Source organism: Drosophila albomicans, chromosome 2R (genome assembly GCF_009650485.2).
Source record: "Drosophila albomicans strain 15112-1751.03 chromosome 2R, ASM965048v2, whole genome shotgun sequence".
Taxonomy (NCBI): Eukaryota; Metazoa; Arthropoda; class Insecta; order Diptera; family Drosophilidae; genus Drosophila; species Drosophila albomicans.
The window spans coordinates 2,956,862-2,969,486 of record NC_047631.2 but is presented as its reverse complement, the minus strand read 5'-3'; the positions used below and the strand labels follow the sequence as shown (position 1 = coordinate 2,969,486).

The following is a 12,625-nucleotide window of genomic DNA, read 5'->3' as shown; positions in this document are numbered from 1 at the left end:
TAAAACGTGTACATAAAAGCACATCGTAAGGAAAACAACAATACCTTTCATACTTGTTACACATGCACATAAATACATACATAAGTTGGGTAGCTCGAACTTTTTAGCCAGATAAAGTAATCGATAATGTGATACGACGACGATTTTAACAATTTAAAACCTTATATACGTAGTACATGGGCAAGTGCATATTCGACTGTATTGATATACTTAGATATAAAGATAATCTATATGATTTAATTGTGCTATAAATGAAATTCTTGCTCACATTGAAAAACTAACTTTTCGGCCTCACATGCTCCATATCTTTATGACACCTTTGTGTTTAGCAGTGAAGAGATAATAAAACCAAGAAAGAACTCTCCAAAGTTAGAATATTTTCGGGTTAGCATCACAATAAACATAATACTTTGTGCATGCACATCCGACAATGATTATAACAGTTAAATAAAAAATAATCTAAAAGCAGTTGCATGTGTTGGATGAAACCAGATGCCGTACTTTATTAATTCACACTTATGTGCCATGTAGAAATGTGGATGTTATTGCGATTGATTGAAATAAAGAATATACAATACAAATTAATTTTTGCCTCGCATCTTATGTCGTTCTTATCAATTTTTTGATTAAAGAAAGAAGCTGAAGACTGCAGATTAATTTACATACATATCTAAAAATATGCACTTATCACTAATAAGTTCTTTCCATATTGGTACCCTCTTAAACCTACATTTATATTCCTGATTATAAATTAAGCGTTGAATTGCATTTTTCTTTTACAGTGAACACTAGAAATACATTGAAAGCTAATAATGTAAACACTAGATTAATTAATTGTATCAAAGATTCATATTGCATCTGCTACCAATACACATTTTTTCGGACTGCCTGTGAGAAATCAATATAATTTAATTCCAATTCTCTTTAATTCAAGAAACATGGCTGCAATAACAGATAGTAAACAACAGATAGAGGCGAACAATCCACTTAAGCAGCCGCAACAACAAAAGTTCGCGTAAGTTATCAATAAATAACAAACAATTAGAGCACATGAAATAATTTGTAATGTAAATAATTATATACATATGTAAGATATGTATACACGTATATATGAGAAATATATAAATATGTATAAGTATATGTATATATATGACATATATTTATGTGTTTGTGTTTAAATCTAAATGTATCTGTTGATATGTACGTACATATATGTATGCATATTCAACTTATTTAATTTTTTTTTGTCTTTTTTTTTAGTGTTTGAGAAGTGTATGTCCTTACATAATGTATAGCTTTCGCTGATATTTTTGATATTGGAAATAGTGTAAAGTTTAAAGAAGCTTACAAGTTTTCACCTTAATGACGACGTTTTGTTCTCTTGAAATGCCAAACCAAAATAGCTCTTAATCCATATACACACATAGTTGAAAGATTGCATATTTATGTATTTATTCATTTAATGTTGTGGCTGGCAGCTCACCAATTATTTGTCATATTCATCTAGAGCTACCCCACAAACATCTTTTGTTTGATGCTTTTTGAAATGTAGGTGCAACCCAGGCGATAACCGATTTTTCGATTAATAGGGCGTTAAGCGCATCATCAACAATGATGATCTTATCAATGTCAAGGTCGATTGTTGGGAACCTGTTTTTTTTTATGCAAGTACATTTACAATAACATGTAAGGGTTAAATGCTAAGTGTTAAAAGTGAATATATCTGGCAATTGGCCAAATAAACGTAACAGAATAGACGCCATTAAACAATACAAATTTTTGCAGATTGTTGCCCAAAATCATTAACGGCGGCATTGCTGGTATTATAGGAGTAACATGCGTATTTCCATTGGATTTGGTGAAGACCCGTCTTCAGAATCAGCAAATCGGCCCAAATGGCGAGCGTATGTACAACAGCATGTAAGCATTACAAATCTAGTTGTGATCCTCAATAATACATAATACATTTATTTATTAATGCTCATCTTTGTTCATAGGTTCGATTGCTTCCGTAAAACGTATAAGGCGGAGGGATATTTTGGCATGTACCGCGGTTCGGGCGTCAACATCTTGCTGATTACCCCAGAGAAGGCAATTAAGCTGACTGCGAACGATTACTTCAGGCACAAGCTAACCACAAAAGACGGAAAACTGCCCATGACTAGTCAAATGTTAGCTGGAGGTTTGGCTGGCGCTTTTCAAATTGTTGTCACCACTCCTATGGAGTTGTTGAAAATCCAGATGCAAGATGCTGGACGCGTAGCCGCTGCGGCTAAATTGGCTGGTAAAACCATAGAGAAGGTGTCGGCCACACAATTGGCCACACAGCTTGTTAAGGACAAGGGCATCTTTGGCTTATACAAGGGTATTGGTGCTACGGGATTGCGGGACGTAACGTTCTCGGTCATTTATTTCCCATTGTTTGCCACCCTCAACGAATTGGGTCCACGGCGAAGCGATGGCTCTGGGGAGGCGGTATTCTGGTAATACAAACCTAAAGTGTTCCAGTTCTCTAATAGCTAACTTTTTCGCTCTCTCTAGGTGCTCTTTCCTGGCTGGTTTGGCTGCAGGTTCGACGGCTGCTCTAGCGGTTAATCCATTTGATGTCATTAAAACACGATTACAGGCCATCAAGAAGGCTGATGGGGAGAAGGAGTTTAAGGGCATAGTCGATTGTATCACGTAAGTTGATAATATAATTGCGAATATTAATAGTTTTGCATTCATTTTTGTCTCGCTCTTGCAGTAAAACTATGAAACACGAAGGACCCACAGCATTCTTCAAGGGCGGCCTTTGCCGTATGATTGTGATCGCGCCACTGTTTGGTATCGCCCAAACCGTATACTATTTGGGCGTAGCTGAAGGATTGTTGGGAACGCAGAAAAAGTAAAGGATCTTCCAGATCGAATCCAAGAGCTTCTTTACTGTTTATCTGAATGTTAAAATGTATTTGTATGCGTTAATGCTATTGTTATTGTTAAAGCTGTCTTATTTCAATGTATTAAGTTAAAGTCGCGCCCTAGATAATTAATGAAGCTAATATACATAGTATTATCCTTTTCTCAAAGTATGTACAAAGTCATATCAATGTAGGCGATAATACAAATTATTACAGGCAATTCATAAAAAAAAAACATTTTTCCAATGACAATAAGATTATGAACATCATGTTTAGAACGTTTTTTCTCTATAGACAAATTTCATATTCTGTTGCATGCAAAGCTTGCATTTTTATTATTATTTTAGGCAGCAGCTCTACTATTATGTATATAGGAAACAAACGATTTGAAAGTCATAGTCACGATTAAAGCAAATACGTATATTAATTGTTAAAATATATAAATTGAAATATAAACATTGAAATCAATTAAATGACAATAGCTTAATTACGCATATATTGCTTTTATATTAGTTCTTGTATACATATTTTTGACATGACAAGCTATTATGCAGTAAATTAAATACACTAAAAAAGAAAATTTTCAACTTTACTTCATCATTTGTTTATTAATTTATTAATATTACAATTATTATTCTTAATTAATTGATATCATCATCGTCATCCACATAGGCAAGTTTTTTAGACTTTGTGAATAAAATAGGTTCATTTTCATAGTCTCTACGTCTTTTGGTAGGACACAATTTGCTTTCAACGGATTCTTGTATAACCTGCGTTTTTGAAACAATCGCATTCGAACACTTGAAATTTTTGAGAAACTCAGGTACTGGGGTTACGTTGCCTTTTTCGTGATAACCAACTATTCCACTTATATGAAGTGGGCGCAATAGGCTACAAATCTGTATAAGATTTATGCGATTTGGAACTGGAGACCATTTAAGTTTGGAAAGAGGATAAGATATTTCAGAATTGTGAATGTTAATGCTGCTCTTATGGTTAACTGCCAAGGATATCGTGTATCCACTTCTGTGGAAATATCTCAGATCAGAAGTTAGACAGCGATAACTGTTTTGAAAACTGTCTAGCAATTTGATATGACCAAATAAGGCAGACGTTTCAGCTAACTTTCGAATGAGCAGTTCGTAACCAAACTGAGGCACTTCAATCACTGGCACCTTGTCATTCTCTTTAAAAAATTTTGAAATTTGCTCGGCAATCTGTTCAAAGTCTATATGATCAAAGGGCTGATGAGCAGCTTGAAGATTTAGCAAGAGCTCTTCGGTACCAAGTGCAATCCATTCCTGAAAAGTCGTATTACCCATCAAGTAATTGAGGTCATCCTGCTGCACGGCAGAATAGTAGTAAAGTAATCTTCCGCCACGCAATCTCCGAATTAAAAGCATAAGACTGTTGGCAAGCACATTACCGGCACATAACATAATCTCCAAACGCTTTCCATCGCTAAGACGAATCGAGAACGGTTTGCCCTCCGGAACTATATGAAAATCTTCTGAAGAAATATTGGCGCCACGAGATCCAAGATATTCCAGAAGTTGATTAGCCAGCGGTTGGGTCGTGTACATTTTGCAGAACTTTTTTGGCAAACGCTCTACTTGCGCCTCTATGCCATAGAGGTGCGTAATAAAGACATTGATTTGTCTTTCATACAACTTTGGTATTGTATCCAATATTATTGTAGGATATTCTTTTAAGCGCATGTTTACGCTTGCGGTTTTAACTGGTTTGCTGCACGATTGACACCCGTACCAAACCAAATGAGTGCTGAATTTTGTGATGAGCGTCTTAAATTCCACGGTAATATTTTAAATTAAATAAGGATGATTTATTGCTATTGATATCTGAACCGGGTCTTAATTTTGTTGGAACGCCAGCATCAGTGAGAAAATCGATTTGTATCGATACATACGATTAATCGGAATGTACGTTACCATTCAATGATCGGTAACGCAGTGTTGCCAGACTTTTGGGAAGAAGATTAGGTTACAAACTTCTACAAAATTTCCTCTAAATGCAAGTTTATAAAGCGTGTTTAAAGAAAATTTTGAAACTATCAATTAAGATCGAAGACAATTCACAAAAGAACTAAAAGATGTTAAGCCAAAAGTTATAAGCCACTTATCGGAAATTGCGTTTGACGCATCAGCATTCTATGCACCAAAATCCGATTTATTATTTCGTTCTAATTAACTTTAATAAGTATTTATTACCATGCCTATTATAATTGATAAGTAAATTTTTCAAGATTCATCCCATGAACGCGTAGTTTTCCTTTAAAAAGCGCCGTCTTTTCCTCTCATATCACAATCACTATAAACTCACTCACATCAGATAACACATTTAGATAACATCTGCCGGCTGACTGCTGGGCGTGGGGACCGCATCGGCATTCATGTCCATGTATCGAATACGTTGCCAACGAGCTAATGTCGATCGATACCATTCCAGGAATATGGCCTGTCTGTACATGACAATGCCGGTTTGAAGTATAAGAAGACCCAAAATTGTGATCAAATTGAAAATCTCCCATTCGGCAAATATAACAAATGCCCAAATGAAATAAACACGTATTCCATCAGCAAGTAAACGATTGCCGCTCGACGAGAACTTCGCAATGGACATTCCCACACAGTTGTAAATGGCGCAGGAGCAGGCAAAACCAATAATGGCAAGGATTAGCATTGTGTTAGAACGCAACTGTGGAATAATATCAGTTAGGTCATCGAAGACTCCACGGGAACCCTCGTTAAAAGGCACGGCGCTTGGCACAAAGTTTAGACAAACTGCTGCCAGGGCTGTGATGATAATCCCAAAAAATCCTTGCCAACCAGATGCCTGAATGGGCTTCAAATCTGCGGCCTTTAGATGCTTTTCTTCGTACACATAGAGAAAGGCGTGCAGGATTTCTGCTATTATGACCAATAGATCGCCAGTAAGGATGGTGTTATGATCTTTATGATGTAAAGTTGTATAGTCGTAGTCCACACGTTGCACATCTAAAGCCAATATGTCAATGATGCCACATGTCATGGTGAAAATTGCCAGCCAATGTCGGGAGCTCAAGGTCTGGTTCAAATACATTGTGCTAAATAGCCCCACAAAGATTAGTGAAACTCCTGAAACGATTAAGCTTTGCTTTAGTCTCAAGAAAGGAAATCAGTGACTGCAGATGTTGAAAGACGCACCTCTAATCATTTGGAAGCTGGTGGCATATGTCAAGTATAAACCGGTGAAAAGTAATATTGATGTTATTGTTCGGAGGAAAGCGGGTAGTAACATGACGAGTGGATGAAACTCATTGCTGCCACGCGTCAAATATGATCCTGCTCTGCGTTTAACTAGAGATACGCAATTATTAGTTTTTGTTTTATATTCAATTGATGTAATCTTACGCCTCGTCGACTGATTACAGCGCTAATCAATTTGTAAACACCAAAGCACAAGAATTCAGCCAGGAACATAAGCAAGGTCATAGCGACTGGATGTTGAAAACTATGCTTTTTTCTATCACTGCCCTCCACCATTTGAATGCTCATCCATCTGCAATATACATACATATGTACATATAATGATGATAATATAATGATGATTTTTAACTATTCCGTATGTTGTTAAATCATTACATACTTGATTAATATCACATTTGCGGTACCACTCAATACGAACAGGAGTGTAATAAATACTCGATGATCCATGGCTAGCGCATTAAAAAACACCAAATCAACTGTAAAGCATATGTAGATATAATTGAATTTACAAAATTATTGAATTTCTTTGTCTGATGCGCATTTCATGAGCAATCGCAAAAAACACAATGAACTGATAAGAAAACGCTCTGACGTAGTGATATTATTACTTTAATTTCAAGACTGCAATTTTATTTTTTTTTATTATACTTTACTTGTTAAATATATAGTTGGCTGATATATTAATATTGTGTTAAAACTATTAATTTAATAGTAAACTTTTGCTTGCCAGTGGCTGCCAGACCAACAAAAAGCTGGAGTTGCCAAATGTTATGAATATTAAGAGATTGATTAGCTGTTTTTTGCTTTCGTAATCAAACAACTCTGTAATGGGCGCGCAATTTAAAAAAGTATGAAGGGTTGTCCATCATTTTCGTTTTTATTAAAATCAAACTTAAAAAATATCACAGGATATAGAAAAAAAGATTAAATTGAAATCGTATCTGTTAGTGTCGTTTGCAATTAATCCGCCTTTGCTGAATTCCATACGTTTCTCCTAAGAAGGTAGAATAATAGAAACTTAATAAATTTAAATAGCAGCAGTTCAGAAATTCATAGCAACTAAACAATAATTTAACAAGCAGTGTTTGTGTTTGTGTCTCACCTGTAATATTGTTTACGTGTGATGTAAGAGTAATTTTGTATTTTTAAATATTTTCTTATAGATGTGTTTAAAATTAAAGTTCGTCTCTTTCATGAAGCAACGGAAGGGTCACCTCCTCAACTGTTCCCAGTCTTATAGTTTCATTTGGTTTGATTAGCTTTGGTATGTACTCTACTGTATCACTGTTGCTAAATACCGAGTTGTGTAGATTGTCCATTGGTGCAGCAGGATCGGGGCTTGTGAGTGTTATTTTGGATTTTGTCGCCACTCTGTGGAATGTAGGGCATGCATGTCATGTGATTATGAGAAGTGTTCTGTTTGTTAGTAAGGCAATACGAGCTACTAGGGATTAATTATGTTTAAATCAGTGTACAACCAAATAATTGCAGTTTAAAATTTGTACCTTAAGTACAGCTATTGGAAATGAGCTTAGTTGAAAAACTCAATAGGTAGTCGTAGAGTAAAGTTCTATTGATGCTGGCGGGTTCCACCACGAGCTCCGCGCAATTTTTGTGGATTTCTAAGTTTTAATCGTACACGTCCAAATATATATAAATACGCATGTATGAAAAAAGTTATATATCGGTTACCTGTCTCTAGCCAACATACTGGCTTCCACATCCAGACTGCGTGGCTGACGGAAATCACATTCCAGAGAGAAAGCCGAGTCTCCTGGCGTAATAAGTTCAGGATCGTTCTGAATGACAACAATGTTTGTATAGAGTTCACCATCCTTCAAGGTCTGACATTGATCCAATTGAAAATTCATCTCCAGTGTGCGCGTTCCTTGATTTGCTGTAGGTTTCATGAAACACGGCGCCGTTTGCTTATAGAAGCTACCTCGAGTGTACATGACACCAGTAAATGGTTTTTCAGTTTCCAGCATCACATTCATCGAATTGGCGCCGCATTTCAAATTAACCTTTTGAATGCCTTGATCGCTGCCTTCAATCTTAAAGGTGTCTGATAAATCTTGCTCCCAAATTTCTGCAACGATAAATATTTAAATAATTTAATAATGTTTTGTCACTTTCAAAGCAATTTCTAACAGATTATGAAATCTTTCATTTGAAATGCTATCTATAGGCAAAAGTAAAGGTTAAACAACTTTACACACAACTCTTGTTGACTTTTTCCACTAGATTGCGCCGGTAAACCGGTTCTTTTTGTTTTGGTCTGGCTAGAACCATTAGCCGTTATTCTTAGCCATTGAAAATTTCTCTTCACTTGGATGAATCGGCGTTGACAGCGCCTTCTTAGCAGCAAGTCAGCGTACCTTGATTTTGTTGCTGCTGTTTTTTATTCCCAGAAACGTGAACTGCGAGCAACATATTTGAAGCCAACAGCAGCATAAACATATTTTGCATTCTCAACATATTGTTTATGATTTGAAACGAAGTAAACAGTAATTTAACAATTGTTATGCAGCCCGATACACGTCCCAATGACTCAAAGCTGAAAGCAAAACTGACGTCTTGACTACGTCGACGCAGCGAATATAAACAATGCCGCCTCAGAGCTCAAGCCCGACTTAACCCGTTATACCGGTGAGACCGAAGAGAGAGAAAATTTGAGAGAAAGAGGTTGAACTTGCTCTGCGCGTGCGCAACTGAGAATCTGGTCAGCTGTAGTGCAGAAGTCTCCTTGTTGCATATGTATGTATGTATGTAAGTACATAAGTGCTTATGTAATTGCGAATGTATATGTGTTACATACTTACAAGTATGTGTTCATCGGGAGTTCAACGTAAAACGTAGTATATTTATAGCTTCGCCACACAAATTATTGCATGGCGAAAACAGCAGAGTTTAAGGAAAACAAAACACAACTTCATCGACGGCATTTCCGCTTTTCATGCGGATTTTTGTTGTGCATTCAATTCGCATTTCTGCTGCAATAGTTGTTGTGCTGCAGCTGCTGGTGTTTGTGCAACAGTTGCATTGCGGTTGTTTCTTTGATTATTCATTATTCAAAATGTTATTAAACTTCCCCGCTTTGTACAACGCAGCGCGTTTTGACGCTTCAGTTCTCTTTACAACGATAACAACAACTAATCCCGGCTCTTGTTTTTCGTTTTACTTGTACATATTTCCAATTAACAATTGCGTTAATTAAAACTTAATTAGTGTATTAATCGACTGGTAGGCAGGTTGGCATCCTGACCATGGCAGCGAAAGGTGGAAGTCGCAGTATATCTTTTGCTATTTACTTTTTTTTGACAACCATATACATATATAAAACTGCATTTCGCAAGCTCAGTCAATTAGTGAGATAGCCAAATGGATTTGTATAAAGTTAATCTCAGCTGGTTAGGCCATAAAATTGTAGCCTCAACTGGTTAATTGAGGAGTTTGTTTCGAGGTTTCTTTCTGGCTAATTGATAACTTTGATTCCATAATGTCATATTTTCATATTAATCAGTCTTTCCTAGAATGAATTTAGTTCCAAAATTTCTTGTGATTTCTCTATAATAATATTATTATTATTATTGCCTGTGCCTTATAACAAAATTCTCAATTACTGATTAGTATTATGGATTCATAGATTATTTGCAATTTAAAATCGATTTTATTAATAGTTATAGGTCAGTTGAAAGTCAATAACCCCATATTTATATGCTATATTTGTGTTGCTCTTATCTATATCAAAACCTCATGCGTTCTTCAAGTGATAGATACTACACAATAATACACTTGACTATATTGAATGAAATGAATATCATGATCCAACATTATTTAAGCCCTTTTGCTTTTAAGTGCTTTCCAGTATATTTCCAGTTCATTACCCTCCCAGTGAAAAGGCTTCGTCAAGACGCTGGAAAATTGAAAGAAAGAATTAGTTTAAGGAGATTATTTAAAATTAAACAAAAAAAAAACAAAAAAATCATGAAAGCTGCATTAATAATATACCTGAAATCGAAATATAGCAAAAAATGAATATGAATAATATGAACATGAACATCAGAATACTTGACGAGTGCAATGATATTACGTTTCCACTTTTTTCTCCATTCTTTTAACTAGCTTGACATAATGGCATAATGGCCAAATAACTGTCGAGTATTATAAAATAAATAAATAAAGTCATAAAACCATCGTGTCTAATAACTGTCGAGTATTATAAAATAAATAAATAAAATTCAAAGTGCATAACCATGATTCATATGGATGCGAATCTAAAAACAAGTTCAACATTGCTATGCGATGTGTTCGATTGCAGACAATCAGGTGATGGTAACATAGCTAAAGGAAAAGAGAAAGGGGAAGCAATGTCTGCCTACTGCACCGATGGCCAAGATTGACTTTGAATGTGCACATGAATGAACTGACAGGTGAAGCGCACTCGGACTTGAAGTCAAACTCGTACTGGGCAGGGGACTACGAGTTGGCTAATTCGACACTGACTCTAGTTGTTGTTGCGAGTTGCGACTCGGAATCAGAGTCGGATATGACGCAATAGTAACATTGTATTCGAGTTGCACAATTTCGGTGCACTTCCGAGCGCCACTCACTTTTCTCTGAGATGCTGCAACACTTCCTGCTCCTGAGCATTGAGGCCGTCGTAAAAGGCAGACAAGTTCGTTTTGAGCAGCTGGCGGGTCTGCATGCCGGTAAGAAAGGTGCTCACATCGCTTAGTTGGATGGTGTAATACATGGCCAGCTTGCCCAGCTCAACGCCACGATCCTTGCACACCTTAGACGCTCGCTGTGCCACTTGCTTTTGATCATCGCTGGCCGGATGCCACGGCTGTGGCCCGGCGTTTGTAAGCAAACCTAGGGCATGGGCTGCGGCACAAACAATGCCCAAGTTCTGAGACTTGAAGAAGTCCAAGTAGTCGAGCAAAGAGTGATCAGTGAGAGTGTAACGCGCATATACGAGCACCGTCTGGAATAAAAATTGACATTAACGACCATTAAAAGATGTACAAGTATATGCAATTTACATCGAATCTGCCCTTGGCAAGTGAAATGCATTCCTTCAGCACAGATAATGGATAGGCGGATACGCCAATGTATTTGGCCTTGCCCTCCTTGACCAACTGCTCTAGCGTGGGCAACGTTTCGTTGAGCACGATATCCAAGTCAGGGGCGAATTCAATGTCATGTATTTGGATGACATCCACATAGTCCAATCCAAGCAGCTGCAGACTCTTTTCCACGCTCTCACGAGTCTTCTTTGCACTGAAGTCAAACATATGATCGTAGTCGAGCTCATAGCGGGCCACCTTGGTGGCAATGTAGTAGGCTTCCCTGGGCACATCCTTCAGTGCCTGACCCAGAACTTCCTCCGAACGCCCTTGACCATACCAAGGAGCAGTGTCAATGTAATTGACGCCAGCTTTCAAAGCTTCATGCACAGTTCGAATGCCCTCATCTAATTCGAAGCTGTAAGTTAATATTTCTCTTATTTAAAGAGCGCTCGTTCTGCATCTTACGTTCTCTTCAAAGCATACCCATAGTTCGCACAGAGCGCACCGCCGCCAAATGAAATTTTGGAGACTTGTAGATTTGTGTTTCCAAACTTGCGGTATTCCATACGCTTCACTTGCTCCTCATCGTGAAAACCCTTCACATAAGTGGCTGGTAATGTTCCAGACATTCTCCAATCGTATTTATTTATTTTTAGCTTTGTTTAATTTGTTTCGCACTCTGGCGAAATTCGTTCAACCGACCAGGAGGCCACAAGCAGTACTGATAGTCAATTCAACAATTTATTGTATGATTCTCTGACTTTTCGCTTTCATTATCAAGGAACAGAATTGTCTACGTCGTTCAATGATTGTATGTGTATGTTTACTAGTGTGTGAAGTGTTTGTTAACTTAAAGAGCACACAAGCAAAGTTGCAAACAAAATTCATCAAAACTCTCCGATCTTTTGTGTGTAAAGAGATTAAAAAAGGCGTGTTTGGAGAGCATGAGCACAGGGGTGGTTCACAGAAAATGGAGTTAATCCACAATGCAGATGAATATGCCAAATATATTTGTGTTTGAATAGCAATGCTATTTCAAAGATATGCATATGTTGGATTTCATTTAGATAGTGTTTAAAAATCCCAAAATATAAATGAATTTGATTATCTCGTTGATATTACATATATACACTACCTACATACGTACTCGAAGTGCTTATCTTTTTATTTGAATAAGTAAATCGATGCTTGCATATACAGTGGGGAGCAAAAGTGAGTACATGTAAGCAAACACAACAATTTTTTCACCTTTTACTACAAAATAACATAAAACAATTAATAGTTAGAATAGCAGAAAAAAAGGAAAAGCAATATTGCTTAAAAGTCCGAACCTCAATACAGTTGAAAATTTATGGTCATTTCTGAAGAGACAGCTCAATCGAACAAA

At 36.8% G+C, this 12,625-nt stretch overlaps 5 protein-coding genes across 8 annotated transcripts; 1 reads left to right on the top strand and 4 right to left on the bottom strand.

Annotated features, from left to right (window-relative positions):
• The first annotated feature begins 900 nt into the window (after positions 1-900).
• Positions 901-2,914, top strand: LOC117574283 (mitochondrial glutamate carrier 1). The gene is made up of 5 exons (XM_034258034.2): positions 901-1,015; positions 1,786-1,920; positions 1,998-2,483; positions 2,542-2,682; positions 2,747-2,914. Exons 1-5 carry the CDS (start codon positions 939-941, stop codon positions 2,889-2,891), a joined length of 984 nt encoding a protein of 327 aa, XP_034113925.1. The 5' UTR covers positions 901-938; the 3' UTR covers positions 2,892-2,914.
• Positions 2,915-3,032: 118 nt separating this feature from the next.
• LOC117574282 (uncharacterized) lies at positions 3,033-4,975 on the bottom strand. Its single transcript, XM_034258033.2, has one exon. It carries the CDS (start codon positions 4,616-4,618, stop codon positions 3,542-3,544), a length of 1,077 nt encoding a protein of 358 aa, XP_034113924.1. The 5' UTR covers positions 4,619-4,975; the 3' UTR covers positions 3,033-3,541.
• A 129-nt stretch (positions 4,976-5,104) lies between these two features.
• LOC117574285 (solute carrier family 35 member F6) lies at positions 5,105-6,933 on the bottom strand. Of its 2 annotated transcripts, none has more exons than XM_034258036.2 (5): positions 6,820-6,933; positions 6,546-6,642; positions 6,292-6,458; positions 6,104-6,250; positions 5,105-6,034 (listed from the first exon to the last, which is right to left on the bottom strand). In XM_034258036.2, exons 2-5 carry the CDS (start codon positions 6,611-6,613, stop codon positions 5,259-5,261), a joined length of 1,158 nt encoding a protein of 385 aa, XP_034113927.1. In that variant the 5' UTR covers positions 6,614-6,642; positions 6,820-6,933; the 3' UTR covers positions 5,105-5,258. The 2 variants fall into 2 exon arrangements, with proteins under 2 accessions (XP_034113927.1, XP_034113926.1); XM_034258035.2 differs by having other exon boundaries at positions 6,104-6,256; positions 6,311-6,458.
• A 91-nt stretch (positions 6,934-7,024) lies between these two features.
• Positions 7,025-8,750, bottom strand: LOC117574690 (uncharacterized). 3 transcript variants are annotated; one of them, XM_034258597.2, is made up of 4 exons: positions 8,545-8,750; positions 7,859-8,255; positions 7,269-7,537; positions 7,025-7,183 (listed from the first exon to the last, which is right to left on the bottom strand). In XM_034258597.2, the coding sequence occupies exons 1-3, from the start codon at positions 8,642-8,644 to the stop codon at positions 7,342-7,344; spliced, it is 693 nt and encodes a 230-aa protein (XP_034114488.1). In that variant the 5' UTR covers positions 8,645-8,750; the 3' UTR covers positions 7,025-7,183; positions 7,269-7,341. The 3 variants fall into 3 exon arrangements, with proteins under 3 accessions (XP_034114488.1, XP_034114487.1, XP_051863649.1); XM_034258596.2 differs by having other exon boundaries at positions 7,025-7,160; XM_052007689.1 differs by lacking the exon at positions 7,269-7,537 and adding an exon at positions 7,672-7,788 and having other exon boundaries at positions 7,025-7,160; positions 8,545-8,747.
• Positions 8,751-9,816: 1,066 nt separating this feature from the next.
• On the bottom strand, positions 9,817-12,030 carry LOC117575823 (uncharacterized). The gene is made up of 4 exons (XM_034260227.2): positions 11,722-12,030; positions 11,212-11,653; positions 10,780-11,153; positions 9,817-10,082 (listed from the first exon to the last, which is right to left on the bottom strand). The coding sequence occupies exons 1-4, from the start codon at positions 11,865-11,867 to the stop codon at positions 10,004-10,006; spliced, it is 1,041 nt and encodes a 346-aa protein (XP_034116118.1). The 5' UTR covers positions 11,868-12,030; the 3' UTR covers positions 9,817-10,003.
• Positions 12,031-12,625: the final 595 nt, after the last annotated feature.

Coding starts and splice junctions, on each gene's coding strand:
- LOC117575823 (XM_034260227.2), bottom strand. CDS start 11,867: ATGTCTGGAACATTACCAGCCACTTATGTGAAGGGTTTTCACGATGAG. Junction 11,154..11,211: donor TTGCCAAGGGCAGATTCGAT/GTAAATTGCATA, acceptor TTTTTATTCCAG/ACGGTGCTCGTATATGCGCG. Junction 10,083..10,779: donor TTGCAGCATCTCAGAGAAAA/GTGAGTGGCGCT, acceptor TCAATTTTCCAG/CGTCTTGACGAAGCCTTTTC.
- LOC117574690 (XM_034258597.2), bottom strand. CDS start 8,644: ATGTTGAGAATGCAAAATATGTTTATGCTGCTGTTGGCTTCAAATATG. Junction 8,256..8,544: donor ACAGCAGCAACAAAATCAAG/GTACGCTGACTT, acceptor TTATCGTTGCAG/AAATTTGGGAGCAAGATTTA. Junction 7,538..7,858: donor AGTATGTTGGCTAGAGACAG/GTAACCGATATA, acceptor TACATTCCACAG/AGTGGCGACAAAATCCAAAA.
- LOC117574285 (XM_034258036.2), bottom strand. CDS start 6,613: ATGGATCATCGAGTATTTATTACACTCCTGTTCGTATTGAGTGGTACC. Junction 6,251..6,291: donor CGTAAGATTACATCAATTGA/ATATAAAACAAA, acceptor CTCTAGTTAAAC/GCAGAGCAGGATCATATTTG. Junction 6,035..6,103: donor CAGCTTCCAAATGATTAGAG/GTGCGTCTTTCA, acceptor TAATCGTTTCAG/GAGTTTCACTAATCTTTGTG.
- LOC117574282 (XM_034258033.2), bottom strand. CDS start 4,618: ATGCGCTTAAAAGAATATCCTACAATAATATTGGATACAATACCAAAG.
- LOC117574283 (XM_034258034.2), top strand. CDS start 939: ATGGCTGCAATAACAGATAGTAAACAACAGATAGAGGCGAACAATCCA. Junction 1,921..1,997: donor GAGCGTATGTACAACAGCAT/GTAAGCATTACA, acceptor CTTTGTTCATAG/GTTCGATTGCTTCCGTAAAA. Junction 2,484..2,541: donor TCTGGGGAGGCGGTATTCTG/GTAATACAAACC, acceptor CGCTCTCTCTAG/GTGCTCTTTCCTGGCTGGTT.